The sequence below is a fragment of the Silene latifolia genome, chromosome 8, assembly GCF_048544455.1.
Source record: "Silene latifolia isolate original U9 population chromosome 8, ASM4854445v1, whole genome shotgun sequence".
Lineage (NCBI taxonomy): Eukaryota > Viridiplantae > Streptophyta > Magnoliopsida > Caryophyllales > Caryophyllaceae > Silene > Silene latifolia.
In genome coordinates, this window is record NC_133533.1 from 15,442,196 (window position 1) to 15,459,991 (window position 17,796).

Consider the following 17,796-nt stretch of genomic DNA (forward strand, 5'->3'; position numbering starts at 1 on the left):
GATTTGCATCGATGCCTCTGGCACTGACAAGTACACCGAGGAATTTACCTGCCCGGACACCGAAGTTGCATTTCATTGGGTTGAGCTTCATCTTGTATTTCCTTAGTGAACAAAATGTTTCGTGTAAATCGGCCAGTGCTCATTTGTCGACTTGCTTTTCACAATAGCATCGTCGACGTAAGCCTCAATGTTTCGCCCTTTTTGATTTTGGAACACTTTGTCCACCGAGTCTTGTATATGTTGCGCGGCGTTTTTCAAACCAAACGGCATCATTTTGTACATGTATGTGCCGTTAGCGGTGATGAATGCGCATTTAGGCATGTCCTCCTCGGCCATGAATACCTGGTGATACCCCGAGAAGGCGTCTAGCAGGCTCAGCATGGTGTAGCCTGCCGTGGCGTCGATTAAGCTATCTATTCGAGGCAAAGGATAACAATCTTTGGGGCATGCTTTACTAAGATTGGTAAAATCTACACACATTCTCCATGCTCCCGATGATTTCCTTACCATCACAACATTGGCTAGCCACTCAGGATAAGTGCAAGGCATAATAAAACCCGCCGTAAGTAGTTTATCTACCTCGGCTTTGATGGCCTCATCTTTCTCGACTGAGGAGTTCCTCATCCTTTGCTTGACGGGGCGAGCGGTGGGAAGTACGTTTAGCTTGTGAGTAATTACCTCCCGGCTCACACCCGGCATCTCCGCCGAGTAGACGAAGACGTCCTTATTTTTCCTTAGCGAGTCCAGGAGTTCGGCCCGAATTTTGGTTCCAGGTTGACACCGACGGTTACGGTGCGGCTCGGATCAATCTCCACCTCCTCTCGTCTCTCGCTCCTTCAACCATGCGATGGTTCGGTCGTTCTCGGACACTGGGAGTGTCTTTGTATCTCGGAAGGATTTTAATTTTGAAGCGCCGGCTCTCACCCTCTCTAGATACCTTGTCGTCCTATAGTCCCGAGCCTTGTACTCTCCTTTGATCTGGTTGGTCAATAAGAGCGAATCTGTTTTCACCACGACATGCTCCGCCCCGGCGGTTCTGGCTAGCTTGACTCCGGTTATCACTGCCTTGTACTTGGATTCGTTGTTTGAGGTCAAGGAGGTAAGCTTCAAGGCGTGCTCAAACACGTCTCCGTTCGGGCTAAAAATAACGATGCTGGCTTTCGAGCTATCCGTCGTGGAAGGGCCGTTAGTGTGTATCTCCCATACGCCGGGATCCTTCTCGTTCTTCGAGACGAGTTTATGTGCTTCCCCCCGGTCCGAGATGTATATCAATGTCGGGCCGGATGGATATCACGGCGTCGATTTCGCTCAAAGTGACCCGACCTATGAGAACGTTGTAGGCGGACGTGCCGTCGATGACTACGAATTCGGACATAACATTCTTGGTCGCACCTCCCCGCCGAACCTCACCGGCAACTGACCGACCCTGGGGGTACAGGCACCGACCCTTAAAAGCCGTACAACGGGTTGGTGCGGGGCTCAAATCTTCAATCCTCGACCGAGGCCGAGAAAGCATTCTCTGTACATAACGTTCGTGTAGGCGCCGTGTCAATCGGGCACCTCTTCACCAAGTGGTTGGCTATGTCCGGGTGGATGTAAGTGGGTATTTGTGAAGAGCGATGACTCCCTCGTAGTCCTCCCGCCCGATGGTCATATCGGGGATGTTGGGAGCGGGGGGGTGGGTTGTGTTGGGCACAAAGTTGATGGCCTGATATGGTTCATTCAGGTGCCGTTTGTGCCCATGAGCGGACCCATCGTTCCCGTTGCCCCTGATGACAACATGGATTACTCCTATCCGTTCAAAGACGGACTTGCTATTTGACCCGCCGGCATCTGGTTTTTGGCCTCCGGCAACATATTTGCCGAGGCTCCCCTTCCGGATCAGTTCTTCAATGGCATTCTTGGATGTCGGCGATCGTTGGTTAAGTGTCCGGTGTGGCCGTGGTACTCACGATCTTGGCTCGTGTCACCGTCACTCCTCGGCCTAGGGGGTCTTTCCCACTTCTGGCCCTCGTTCTTGCTCAAAGCGAAGACCTCGGCGGCCGATACGACTAGGGGGGTGTGATCATCGTACCGTTTTTTGTAGTACGTTCCCGAGCTCCCCCCGGCATCCGCCGAGTTCTGTTTCCTGGCAGACTTGTCCGACCGTGACCTATTATTCTCACGGCGTCTTTCATCGGACCGTGACCCGTTGTTGTCACGGCGTCTTTCATCCGGGTTGTCCTCCCGGCGCTCTTCTTTTCGAGTGCTCGGCCTCGCTGGGGCCTACCCAGGTCTTGTGATAGTCTTCTACCTTGATGGCTTGGTCAGCCATCTTCCTGGCGGCATCCAAGCCCAGGCCTCCGCACTTGATGAGCTCATTTTTTAAGTCTCCCCTTGGGAGGCCTTTCATCAGCGCGAAAGCCGCCAATTCGGGATTAATTTCTCGAATCTGCTGGACCTTTCCGTCGAACCTCTTCACATAGCTTCGTAGAGACTCGCCCCCCTCCTGTTTGATGGTTAGGAGGTCCGACGTCTCCACGGCCCTCCTCTTATTGCAAGAGTACTGGGCTAAGAAGGCGTCCCTTAGGTCGGCGTAATAGTATACCGAACCGTCGGGAAGCCCTTTGTACCAACTTTGAGCCATCCCATGCAAAGTTGTTGGGAAAACTCGGCACCAGACCTCATCGGGCTGCTCCCATACCGACATGTAAGACTCGAAAGCCTCAGCGTGGTCGGCTGGATCACTGTCTCCTTTGTATGATAGGGGTGGCAACTTGAGCTTAGTTGGCACCTGGACTTCTAGGACGTAGGCGCTGAGGGGTTGTCTGACCACGTGTCGAACGACACGCGGCGATCGGCTCCTCGCATTCCTAATCCGGCTCCTCTCCTCGTAGCGGGAAGGACTCCTTCTTCGACTCGGACTTCTTCTCCAACTCTGCTGAGTCGGACTCCTCTGGCTCCTTTGGGGTAAGCCTCGTTCGTGCTGCGGGGACGCTGTCCTCCCATGAGTGCGGGAAGGACTTAGGTCTACCACGCCCACTTTGGGCTCCCCCGGCGACTTGACCGGGTCGGCTTTCTCCTAGTGCTCCGTTCAAATTTCTCGGAGTCACGTTTTGGGCCCCGGTCTCTGGGACGGTTTCCGCCGCTCTTGTCGGCGTGACAGTGTGAGCGGGCGTATTACTAATTAGGTCCAGGAGCATTTTCAGGTTTGCTACGTCAACCACATGTCCCATGATGGTGACTGGTTGTTGGCGGCGGCGTGTCTGGTATTATTGGCATCCCGAACTCCGGTTGGATTACTCCGTAGGTGGAGGGCCGCACGACTCAGAATTGTTGAAGGTATCATCTTGGTAGAATGCGGTTTCGTCGGTCACGACTGCGTCTTGTTGTTTCGACATCTTCTTAGCTTTTTGGGTGGGTTTTTGTTGTTTTTTTTTTTTTTGCGTTTGGGAATGAATGTGACTAGCTTCTAGTAGCGATTCCCCACAGACGGCGCCAATTGTTCCGGGTGTAATTCCAGAGCAGATATTCGTTACCACTCGTAGCTTGTAGAATGTCGTCTTTGGTTGAATCCTTCTTTCCTTAATTGTTCCTCTCGGCCTCTCCTGCAACAATGAACGAACTGAGGGCTTGGCTTTGTGCCAAGCGTACTCACTCCGACGCTCAAGTCAGTAAACTTAAGGGATAAGTTGTTACTTGGCTGAATGTATATTGTAGAGAGATAAGGAAGATAATACCAGATGAATAGTGTTTCTTAGGTTAAGTCGTGGATCTTTTCCTCAATGAAGGTTGAGGAGTATTTATAGACTTTCACCTTTTGTCACGTAGTGGCCAAGTGGCCAAGTGGCTAGCAGGTGGAAAGACTGATCTACCCCTCGGCCGAGGGACCTATGTCAGGCCGGCGGGTCCTGTTGCCTCACCGCCGAGGGGTCTTGGATATGAGTATGCGGATATGTGCCCCGGCTGGCAGGTTGCCATGCCGAGACCCAGGCTGACAGGCCGATGGGCTGCATCGGCTAGGCTGTCTAAGTCGTTGACTTGCTGTGGATATCTTTGACCTTGCTCAATATGTTGACTTGGTCAGCGGTGCAGAATATGCCCCATCAATTATCATTAGTATAGTTATGCAATTATAAATTAACAATAATGATAAAAATTATAAACATTTGTGTAATTATAAATTGATACTCCCTCCGTCCCGGTCATTTGTTGTCCTTTGGTTTTGGCACAAAGACCAAAGAAATAGGAGGGGGCCAATTATAAGATGACAAGTGGACAAAATTGGGTGTGATGGATTAAATTGCTCATCAAATGCAATCCTAAAATAGAAAGGACAACAATTGACCGAGACACCCAAAAATAAAATAGGACAACAAATAACCTGGACGGAGGGAGTATAATGTTAAGAGAAACTATACTAACCCATTATTATGATTGTATTATTGTTAGGACCTATTTATTCTCATTGTTCAAAGTATTGGTGATAACGAGCCGAGCTGAGCATGAGCTTGGCTTTACTCGGCTTGTGCTCATAAAGAAAAACTCGAGCTAGAGACGATCTTGAGCTTACTCGAGCTTGAAAAAATTGTGCTCATTATCAAGCTTGCGAGCTATAACGCGAGCTCGAGCCTATATCCATTTGTTGAATTCGTATTTTTTTCTTTCGATATTTTTAATAACTAGGCTAAAAAGTTATATATAAAAATATTTGGAACTTCAATGAGACATTTGGTATATACGATACAAATATATAATCATGACAAAATATTTTTATAAAATATGAGCAATATCTTATCTAATCAGACAAGCAATAATTCTAGCTGATCGCGAGCTATTCGAGCCGAGCGAATGTTAGCTCAGCTTGGCTCGTTAAGCTCTCGAGCTGAGCCTGAGCCGAGTTCGAGTTGCTCGTGAATTATTTCGTCTCATTATCACCCCTAGTTCAAAGGGTAGTAGAACGGATAGAATATAAAAGAAGATCAATGACAAAACTTCAATTACAAACCAAATCTTTTTTCTATGAAGCTTAGAATTTAAAATGCATATCAAATCTTCAACGAGACATGCGTGCATGTATCGACGCAGTTTAAGAGTATATGTGCATACGAATATACGTTATCAATGCCAGATACACTCATACTCCTCAACAATAAGTGCTCTTTTTGGTTAGGGAGGAATGAAAATAATGACATGTATGTGTATGTAAGTGTGGAGGCTATTGGTTAAAACTTTTTAAGGGCATTCGTGTGAGTGGAGGTGGTTCCACCTAGTAGCAATGGATGGCGGCCGCTACCCCAAACATAAAAAAAATGATTTTGAAGATGGATTTTTGCTACCCTAATTATTGCTGAAGAGTAAATAAGTAAATATTATTTGATTAAATTTACCATAAACAGCCTGTGGTTCAATGTTAAAAGCTTTGGTTTTCCACCAATCAGGTTTGAATATAAAAAAACATTTACATGCATGTATAGACTAATTTTTTTTTGTTACCTCATATATTATATCCTGGGTCCGCCCCTGTGTGAGGAGTGTGTTACTCCAATCATAAGCTTAAGTTTTTTGTTGAAATGGTTTATTTGCATGGTATCAGAGTTGGTGTGACCAAAGATCACGAGTTCACAACTTCCGATAATTCAGGAAGTGAAAATTCTACGTTTATACACCAAGTATAACATTTTCATTGCATACCTCACCATTAATTTGTCGTCAGCATCTTCGACTATATATTAACGTCCAATTGTCAACAAGAATTTTCTAACAAAAACAACGAGGTAGTCGAGCATTAATCGTGCCCCTCAACGCATTTCAAGAGCAGTCCAAAGTATATCTAATCAAATCATCCAACTTGGACAATTTTCATTAATTAATTACGAAAATTACACCAAATGACAGCAACTCCATTAATCATAATCATAATAAATTATCAGCTAGTCTTCTTTGAAACGAAGGTATCGTCTTAATAATAAAATAGGTCAAATATCATCCCATATATAGGTAATATAGGACAAATCTTTTGTTTTTCCCAATATTTTCTGTTGTTTTTTATTCCTCCCACATTAGCTTTTTTTAACTCGTGTTAAGCATAATTCGGTATACCCGTCTTAAATGAGAATTTTCCATTACCTATATATCAATCTACTATCAATTATTAGTCACGTACATACATTACTACTATACCTTCTTCAATACTATTGGCTAATGTAACATTTATATACCAAATACCCATCAACTAATCCACTTCCTTAATTTCTCAAATGGAAATTTTTTTAATTTTCCATCTAATTTTAATAATCTCCCCTGTATTTGTATTAGCAGACGAAAACCCGAAATCATCAGGGTGGAATAATCTCTACATAATACCCATCTACATAGGTTTTTTTACACTAGCGATTCTAATATCAATAATCATCCGTAGATTACGTCGAGGAGCTCTTGGGACGAATGACGGGCAATTACCCGTCAGGGCACGGGGGATGGACGCGGAAGAAATCGCGTCCCTCCCCTCTATGAGATTTTCGGAAATTAAATTACATAAAGTGGCGGAGCAAGGGCAGTTAGAATGTTCAGTATGTTTAACTGAATTTAAGGATGACGAGGTTTTAAGATTGTTGCCGGATTGTTTACACGTGTTTCATCCTGATTGCATTACGCCGTGGCTACGGACCCATGTCACGTGCCCCGTGTGTAGGGCCAGCTTGGAACATAGGCAGGGGTCTAGTGTGAGTACTTCTACTGTTCTTGAGGGTATTTCGGGTATTTTGTCGTCTGATTTATATGATCACCATCATGATGACCATGACGGTGATGACCAAGATGGTGATCATGTATTAACAGTTGAGATTGAAGGGTCTGTAAGTCAACACGCTGACTTAGGTGGTACACGTGGGGAAAGGAGATTGGGTAAGTGTTACTCGACCGGTGACTTGGCAGTACGGTTTGTTGGAGAAGGTAATACGAGTAGTAGAAATGGGAATAATGTTGGAGAAATTGATAAGATATCACGCAAGTCGGATAGTTTTGTAGATTATTCCTCATTATTACATTCTCCGTCTCAATCAATTGTAGTGATTACTGATTAGCATTTGATTATTATTGTAGGAAATAAGTACCAAAAAAAAAAATATTATTGTAGGAAATTGTGTATTCTTTTTTCTTCGGTTATACAGTTATACCGTAATTTGGATTAAATTTTTAGAACGTGCCAAATCAATAATGTAGACATATATGTACATAAGTTGATGATGATCATCGAAATACTACTTGATACAAATCCACATTTCTCCCCATGGATATACTGCTTTTATTTTATCATCCTACATGAACATAAGTTATCCCATTTTAGGCTTAAGACGGATATCTCCTATTACTTTTTGTACTTCTATTTTCTTGTGCGACTTTACGTAATTACGCGTAGTATTTAGACTAATAGCAAATATCAGTTACCTTAACTAATAAAATCATGAAATATGATACTTAAACCTCATTTGAATTTTGTCCATTACATATGCCTAGAGCTGGCATATGGGTCAATTGGATCGAGTTATTTCAGGTATGTCACATACTTCGGATCGGGTCGAGTTAATTTCGGATGTCATGTAAACTCATACCCAACATCGGTAGTGTAAAGATGGAAGAATATTTTTATAAATATCCACAAAATATAATATTACGAGACTTTTTGAAAAGGAGCCCAAAGTTCAACTTTGGGCCTAGACCCTACAACATACAAATGGTAGAGCCTGGAGACTGGAGAGCGAAACAGAAATCAACAATCTATTGGGTAACGGTACGCCTCCGTTACAACATGTCAAGTTGTTGGGTCATTTCTGGTTTGGACCACTTCGAGTCGGGTCGTTTCGGGCATGAATCATGTTAGGTCTTGTCAATGTGATTAATTAAGAATATGTTTCACAAAAAGGGTAATTATATTAAAAACGAAATATCAAACAGTACATCAAACTCTCTCACTCTCCTTTCTCTAAAAAACCCTAGCCTTCATCAATCAAATCTGGGGCTTCCATCGACAATTGATTGATGGTAAGCCCCCCAAATAGCTTTATTTATCAATTTTTTAGTATGAAATTTTATGAATTAATCAATAAAAGTCTCTATTTTTATAAGATCCGTTTGTCCGTCTCTATTTTCGGAGTTTTTTCAGTTCTTGTCTTTCTAGGTTTTAGTTCTATTGGTAATATAGATAAGAGCGCCTTGGTCGTTCCTCATATGGTGAAGATGCAGAAGATCAGTTTCGTAATGGATCGTTATATGGTATTACATATGTTGTCAGTTTGTTGGTTACACTCAATTTGGTCAGATGAAATCGTTTCTCGTCAAGGCTCAAGATTCTATGATCCTCTTGTGAAAAGTTGTTTGCGGCGTGAAGGATATGCTTTGGAGCAATTCAAGTTTACAGGTCTTTCTTTGAACGAGATTTTATTTTATTTGGTAAAGAATATGTTTCACAAATAGTTATTCACTAGCTTAAAACCCGTGCAAAGATGCACGGATATATTTTTAAACATTTTAAACATCATTCAAAGTTATTTTAAAATAATTTGTGTATATACATGAAATATCTTAATATGTTTAAAATATTCAAAAGCATCTATGAAGAATTTAACTTCAAATCATTGATCATAACTTAGAAGCATGAATAAATATTTACAGTATATGTTAATAACTTAATCATTATTACTAAAAATCGAACTATCACATGTAGGTGATAGGAATTCGACATAGCTCAACCAAAAAAACGAAATATCTCGATCCGGATTGAGCCCAATAAGTAAATTCGTAGTCACTCTCAATGCCCCGTTTGACATCTGTTAGGGAAAGTTCCAAATTTTATGAATTGACAACGTGAGATAACCAACCAACTTAAACTTTGCATAATTCACATACGTTTTTCAAAGAGTAAACGCACATTCACATACCTTGGAAAGTCCCTAGTTAACCATACTACTAATAGAAATAACTAACATGCAGGTTTAAAACAATTTTTTCGCACGTTTACGTGCTAATAGTGAGTTACTATTTGTTAAAAGAAGTATTTACTATTTATTAAATCATAAAAAAAAAATACATGTTTCTTGTGGTTTGAATTTAAATTGCGTAGTTATTGTCTGTGACATTCGTATGATGAAACTGATAAAAATGACTAATTTATACTCGCTCCATACCACTTCAATGGTAACATTGACTTTTTCACACTTGTCGAGACACGTTTTGCAACGTGAATATCTTTACTTTTACATTATTAACAATTATAAAAAATTGATATTCTTATAACATTCATGACGATAAATCAAACAAGATCTCACATGACTATATTTTATTTTATAGATTAAGATTAATATCGAAGACTCTCTACGACCATAAATAGTGTCAAAAAGTCAATGTTACCATTGGTCTGGTATGGAGGGAGCAAGAAATAGTGAACATTTTGTGTAAAAACGATTGTATTTAAAAAGTGGTCACTTTTAATAACAAAATAGTGGTCACTTTTTAATATAAAACGCTAAATGTTTACCATAAAATGGTCACATTTATGTAGTCGCACTATACAACGGTCGCATAGTATAATTATTTGTGGTTAAGAATTAGGCCCTTGACAATCAAAAGTGTAGATTCCTTATTCATTTTCTCTAATGCTAAATACCATCTAACTAAAACTCTCTAATGCAGGCCTCTTATTCTTGTTTAAACAATGTCATAATCAAATTTTATCCATATAATTGTCATTAACTAACAAACAAATTTGAGAGATCCAATTTTGTCTCTAAATAAGTTATTGATATATATAACACTAATCTGTATCCGCTTATGCGTTTTCATAACCTTTATTATATTGTAATTATGACACAAAATGACTCTTTAGCTTTGTATCTATTGTTATGATAAATGCACTCATTTTATTTTTAACCGTGTTTTCACCTGTTTTGTTGTCGTGGTACTGTTTTGTATTATAAATTATAAAATAATCTCGTAATAAATTTATTGTGAGACCGTCTCTAAAGACATTTACCCAATGCTTCTCAAATCCAATTTGTTAGTTGTTAGATTATTCAATTTACACGTATAAGAAAAGGGGAGGCTATAATAACATGATAAGCGAAGATCGGCAACAAAACATCGTTTAGTTCATAGTAAAAAAAAAAAAATACTCAAACATATTAGTATTGAATTTAAATAGTAATCAAACATAATACTCCCTCTTATTCTAAATAACTGTCCCATTTGCCATTTCCGTTTATTCACATAACTGTCCCATTTGCTATATTTGGACATGGTTTTTACTTTCCTACCCTTAACTCTTTTCTTTATTTACTACCCAAACCACCCATAACTTATCATATTCAATACTTTTCATTATTTAACTCATATATTCTTACCCCTATACAATAATTTTCATTATTTTAACTATATTCCTTAATTTTTGTGTCATTGTTCAAATAGGACACTTATTCGGAATAGGAGGGAGTAGTATTTAAGACGAAAGCATCCGTTTTAAATTTATGGTAAATCTCATGTTAGCAACATAAAAGAAATCACGTGTAATGAGCTATTTAGTTAGTGAGCCTATTTTCAAGGGATCCTAAAAACTATGTTTAATGTGAAATTGAGGTTTGGAGGGAAAAACATATTGTGGTTACTGTTTTACTCCCTCCAATTTCATTTATTGTTCCCCTTTCTTTTTGGCATAAAAAATAAGGGAATCAATTTGGATCACACAATACACATGACCCACATCAAATTGATTTTGGACCACACAAAGTTATCTAAAAAAGGAAAGAGAGAACAATAAGAAAAATGGATGGAAAAGGAAAGAGGAACAATAAATGAAATTGGAGAGAGTATTATATTATATAGATTATGGAGTGTTGCAAACCAATGAACCTTTATTTTGATGTAATAATATTAGTATGACTTAATACTTGTAATTTTTAGTTATTATTCACTTTAGATCATTTCGGACGGGTTATTATAGAGCAGTTCACCTCCGGTGGGATTAACATTGAGTCAATCAAATTCTGGTTTTAAGTCATAATCGGATCACGCAATTTTGGATCTTGAATCGATTTATTTAAGTCGGGTCAATTTTATCAGATCTACGTATCCCGTACGTCACACCACCACCACTAGCAATCAAACAACCACCCACTAAGTGGGCCTTTGTCACTTTTTGTTAGCAAAACTTTGCAAAGATGGTATTCATGTACAAATCCAATGCGTTTTGTGATACGCTATTGATAATAACATGTACTCCTAACAACCACCGACGTTCTAGATGGGCCATTTTGTTTGGTCTTAGTATGAAGGCCCCGGCCACGGCCCAACAAGCCTAAAACTAGGGTACTGCTATTCGGCGTCGACACATTAATTCGAACCTTCAACAATGTTTAATTAACTTCTAACTTTGCCTCTTTTATAATTGTTCCCTTAACTTCTACATGCAATGAAATTTGAAAGTTATAAGGAAAAAAAAAGTTTTCATTATGCAAACAGCATAATCAAACAAATCGAAATGACCCATTAACGTAATTAAACTAATCGATTCAATGTTTTAGTCGCTTCTTTGAACGACTATCGTGGATGACTATTCAAGGTAAACATGTGAAAGAGGCATACACTAAGGATTCCAATGATAAACAAGTGTCAACACAACATAAACGGGCATTAAAACAAAGGTTTAATTAAGCATAAACAACAAGAAAATAAACCTCACTCCAAAACAAGAAGTTTGGAAACTGTCTACAACAACGGTCCACTTTAAACGGTCATAAATTGAGTTCTAGACATGAGAATGAAGTATTCCCAGTTGGAGCCTTGGAGGCAGTGGTGGAGCAAGAGAGAGAGAGGGGGGGAGGGGGAGGGGGGGCCGGCGGTCGTCCCCGCTAAAGTTTGAAATTTTCAAAAAATTTAGTTAAAATTTCCGAATTTTTTCGAGGCCCCCTTATAATATTTTCTTTTCGTTCCCGCTGCCTTAAAATCCTGGCTCCGCCACTGCTTGGAGGTGATAGATTATCGATACTCTTACAGTTATGAAGTCTGACACGCCTAAAAGGTCGCGCTAAAAGACAGCCAAATTAACAATTTATATAACACTAAGCACACTATTTAACACTAATTATAAACTAGTAAGGTAGTAAGCAAAGGATCGAACCCAAGAGAAGATGGGTTTTTCAATAGTGAAATTAAAAGAGCAATTAGAACAATTGTGAAAAAGTAACAACAATTATGTAAAAAGGGGGGTTTTTTGGTTTGGTTTTCAATTGTAACAAGAGTAAGACAAATTCAAACAAGAGTGCAAGGCAAGCAATCAATCAAGAATTAAAGATGGAAATTAATCAATATTAAGAGAGACTTAACCCGACCCAAAGTTTGGCACTTTAGTTGACAAAACCCCTCAATTAATCCTTCTAATCAATATTACTAGCGTCGATCCCCGTGCTACAGCACGGTATTTTTTAGTTTTGTTTTATAAAGAGACATTCTCATTATATTAATTGCATAAATTAATTGTACCTTTAATGTTATAATGTACTAATATAATCTTAGTAAGAGGTAGAAAATGAAAGTTTATTACCATCAAAAGACATTTTAAGTTAAGTTATTTTTGTCTTAAACCATTTTTACTTTACTATAAAAATTAAATCTATAATGCTATATCATTGCTTGAAACTAATTTATGACATTAAATTACAATTAAATGATGTAAAAATGTAAAATCTAATTAAAATGAGTATAAACCTTATAACAATAAGAGGTAAAAACAGTATACCACGCACTTAAAAAGACGATTTACGAATAATTAGAATAATATTTTATTATTTTTAATTAAAAAAACATAAAAATTGTTACGTCCTTTAAAATATACACCATATTTAGTATGTAACCGATGAAGGATAATATAATAAACAGATTTTCGTAATTTTAGGGTGTAAGTTATGACAATAATTATGTTAAAGACTGCATAAGAAGTAGGTTTGCATAATTTTAGAGTGTAACTGATGAAAAATAATATTTATGTAAATGAAAATGATTGCATAATAAATTATGGATTTCAGTGAAAAAATCATAAAAATGAATTTTAATTAAAAAGATTAGAGTTTAATTATAAGAATATATTAATTGAAAAGATAATAATGTAATGATTTTTTTTTACTTGTTACCTTATTTAGTTAGATGCCTTTTGGAGGGAAAACTAAGAGAATTTTTATTCTCTTAGTAGTAGGGGGATTGTCCTATTAGTGAGATTAAATCTCCAAATTCCCTTAATTAGAAGTCAATCACAAGGAAATCACACTTAATAATTGACTCAACTTATTAATTCCTCTAGTGGAAATCACACACAGATTCATTAACAAGAAGATGAAGCAATAGGAATCTAATAGGTGGAACTACTCACAATGAAATCACAATTAATGAGTAATCACAACTTAATCTCTCTAATGTTAATTAAACCAAGAAGAAATCACATTCATTAGTCTAATAACAAGTTGTTGCAACATGAGATTACAAGGAAATCACACTTAATAAACCCAACAACATATAAATTAAGGAACTTGGAAAGATTATGCAACAAGGAAATCACACTTAATCACAATAATCTAACAAGGATTCCAAAATTAAGAGATTAAACACAAGAGATTAAGAACAATAATAATAAGGAAGGATTAAGGAGTCTTACAACCAAAGATTAAGCCTTTGAGTCGGATTAAGAAAGGGAGATTAGTTCTCCATGCTTAGATCTAAACCCAATTCAAAAGATGAAAATATTCCCAAATTACAACTTGATTAATTAAAGTGAACAAAAGATATTGAAAACCTAGAGACAATCATCTATATATAGTCTAGGTATGAAAGGGGTTAATGGGCCATAACATGGTACAAGCCCGTAATCAAAACACGCTAAAACCCAGATATTTCGCACGGCACCGTGCGAAATATGGGTCATGGATTTTCGCACGGTGCGAGTTTCCTGCTGGACAGCATTTTTTCCGAAGGCCATATCTCTCTCGTTACTTGGGCAAATGAGGCGTGTGACCTACCGTTGGAAAGCTAAGAACATAAGCTTTCACCTCCACTTGGCCTTGCATCGATACGAGCTCTAGAACTCAAGATATACCCATTTGAAGTTGATCCTTATGCAAACGACGCTTCAAATCTTCAATTGCTTAATCCTTTCACTTCTTCATATCTTAGCTAGTATTCCTTCTTGCTTGTAGATATTTTGTACCATGGTAGACTTCAAGACATTCGTTTGCTTCCGATCATTGCTCTAAACTCCATTACTAACCCGACATTAAGAATATGGTAAATGTGACGTAAATCATGTGAAACCACGACCCAATACCGCTTTATTATGCATAAAATAAGCTAAATAGATAGTAGAAATACGAGCCTATCAAATACCCCACACTTAAGCCTTTGCTCGTCCCGAGCAAATTATTATAGAACCAATCAATCAACAAAAGGCTCACAAAATAAGCATGGGTAAGCTCAATCGATTCATCCCTCTTCTCTCACACCTCATCCTACTTATATCATCCCTCTTCTAAGATGATCCTAGTCCACCAATCATTTCGTCAATTCCTCACAACCATTCACCATACTCCTTATTTCTCCTCCTTATCACTCCAAAACAATACGCACAAGGTTACCTAAGTCTTACAACATCTCCTAACCACAAAGTAGGCAACCCCAACAATCTCCTCTTTTCATTTCAACATATCATGACCATAAAAATCCCCAATAACACATCCACTCATTTCACCATTCACCATGTGTACCAAGCACTAATCGTAGATTTGTCTTCCAAACACCCCCCCACTTAGCCTCGATACTCGTACAGTGATGAAGTCACACTCCCCAAACAGAAAAGAAATGGGGGATATATGACCGTTTTACGATGAGAATAACGGATTTGCTTGATTTGTAAAATCCTATAATTGAGCATAATTATGGATATGATATTATGATTGATCTTTAACACAGATACCCCTAAAGCAAACATTTTATATCAGACTTCGTTTTTTTGGGACAAAAAACCCCGCAATCGCTATTTTCGATGCGCACTGAATTAACGTATTAGGAACTAATACGGAGTATCAATGATATACGTTGACATATGACAGACAATTTGACATTAAATATCCAAGTTAAATGGAACAACAAATTTAAAAGGAGATGTAATCGTAGCATTGCTTATTTGATATACGTTGACATTATCGTTTAATCAGTAAAAATAAACAATTTTAACTAATGCTTAAAATATGTATATGTTGACACTATCATTTAATCAGTAAACAATTACAATTAACGATATTTTCAACTTACTGATACTAGTGGAGTACCTTGCTTTGTGCTTATCATTAACAGAACTTAACTTGCACAATAGTTCACTATGCATTACATTTTCCGTCGGTGTTTAGATATCAACTAGCTTAGCTAGTAAAGTCATAATAGATGATATTTATAACTTGGGTGTAAATTTCATCGGTAACAAATTTGTCGTCGTGACTCCCTAAAAAAACAGATTTCATCCTTGTTATCATCATTCATCAATAATCTTTCACTTTCGAATAAGTCAATTATCACCCCTAGACGTTACATACATGATTACATGATCATCCATTTCATTCCGACCCCAAACATTTTCACACATATACAAATATAAATAGTTACTCCGTAAAATATACAGAGCAATTTTTTAACAACCGTGATCCCAAAAATCTTTTTACATTTACAATTATTGAACTCGCTATAATATTGGCCACAAAAACTAAATCGGCCATAAATGCTCAATTTTTTTAACCGGTGGAATCTCCAATTTCTTTTTCGAACCACCACCACCACCACTATCGACACCAGTCGATACTAAAGACCGGACCGAACCAGACCGATAATCACTCCTAGGGCTAAGCATAAAAGTCAACGCTCCCTCTTCACAACTTGACCTATTCATCACCAAATTATTATGTACCTCCTCAGGTAACTCTAACGTATGCCTCTCCACATTAACCAAAGAATGCCCCGTCGAATGCGACCTTGGTAACTTCCCTACAATATTATTATTATTACTCGGTTTAAAGCTCGTGCGTTCTTCATTTACCTCCTTTTCTTCATCATCATGATTATGAAGAGGTAAAGGCACGTGAATAACGTGCTCCTCAAGGTTTCGCCGACAAATAGGACAAGTCACGTGAGAAAGAAGCCATTTGTCAACACAAATAGGATGGAACACGTGACTACACCCGGGTAAAACCCGTAAAACTTGCGTCTCATGAAACTCACTTAAACACACGGAGCATTCTAATTCGACTTTGCCCTTCCGATGTTCTTTAACATCTTTGTAAACATATGTTGGAAGAGCTTTAATCTTGGCCGCGGCTAGCCCACGCGCTATGAGGTGGCCGTCCGGGGTGACATTTAAGTTTATTGGGGCGGTGTTTAGCCCGAAACATCCTTGGGAAAATTGGCGAAGGGTAAGGGCTAGGAAGGCGGTTAAGGCGAAAACGACTGCCATTATGATGATGATTACGGTTGATGGTGTGAAGGTTTCTCCGGTGTTGCCGAAGAAGTTGTCTTGTGCCGCCGTGTACGGCGGTAGAAGGAGGAGGAGGGTTAGGAGGGTATAATGGTCATAAATTTGGGTTTTTGTTTTTGTTTTCATTTTATTTTTGGAGGTTTTGTGGTTGTAAGGAGGGGGAGGTATTAAGTGGGAAGTAATTGACGTTTATGTATAGGTTCGAAAATGTGCTTATGCGTATGCATGTATTTTAGGCCACTTGATTAATAAGGTTTAAAAAATTGTCTAAATAAGTACGGAGTAATTGCGAAACTTTGAGATAAAAATGGAGTATTATTTAGGGTTTAAAATTTATATTTTGAACGGAATATTTTAATTTTTTCACGGTTTGATGCAATGGAAGACCTTAGTTAAGTTGGAGAGATCCCAACTACGCTAGTTATTCATATTTCAGTGTAAAATCATCTTTCAATTTCTCTTTATCAGCTATAATTGAATCTTAAATATTCAGAGATAAAGTCAATAAACTTCGTATCTTTTATTATTTACTCCGAGATCTATTACTAATGACTCGATGGATGATTGGATGAATGTATAGATGGATGTAATATAAGTAGAGATATCGGGTTTGGATATAGTTGACTTAATTTGGGTCCTTCAAAGCTACAATGATTATCAAATCTCACGTAATGTTTGGAGTAAGATTGAAAATAAAACAAGTGGTGTTCTATTAATTCCTGTGGATCGGTCACTTAATAATGATCAGCTTAGGTATGAAAGCACGCGCCACAATTAATTGAGAGATGTATCCTAGCTTAAAATGGAAGGTTATTAACTCGGCTTTTTTTTTTTATATGTAAAGTACTCGTATAAGTTAATTCTAGAATTTTGAGACATTATATGAGTATATATAATGTCCCATAAGTTATGGATATACGGGTAAAAAGATTTGTTGTTTTTCTTAAATAAATTTAAATTCAAACCCTCACCTTAACAACAAACAAGAAACAATGTCTTAAAAAATTGTTTAAAGTTGGGTTATTGAGAATAGAATAATACTTTCTGTGGGCAGAAGTATAGAACTCATTCGTGGTTTTTACGACATACTCCGTATTAATTAATTTTATTAATTTATTGCTAACTAAAATTATGTTGATATCATGCACATCAACGTCAACTACAAAAAGAAAAAAACAATTATTGTCAGTTATTGAAAGTCCTTGAGAATGCACGAAAAGGTTTTTCAACTCAGTACATATGTAGTCATTTGGCTATGTTAA

At 38.1% G+C, this 17,796-nt stretch overlaps 1 protein-coding gene across 1 annotated transcript; it reads right to left on the reverse strand.

Moving 5' to 3' along the window:
- Positions 1–15,594: 15,594 nt before the first annotated feature.
- LOC141594160 (RING-H2 finger protein ATL11-like) lies at positions 15,595–16,766 on the reverse strand. Its single transcript, XM_074414339.1, has one exon. The coding sequence runs from the start codon at positions 16,658–16,660 to the stop codon at positions 15,770–15,772; it is 891 nt and encodes a 296-aa protein (XP_074270440.1). The 5' UTR covers positions 16,661–16,766; the 3' UTR covers positions 15,595–15,769.
- Positions 16,767–17,796: the final 1,030 nt, after the last annotated feature.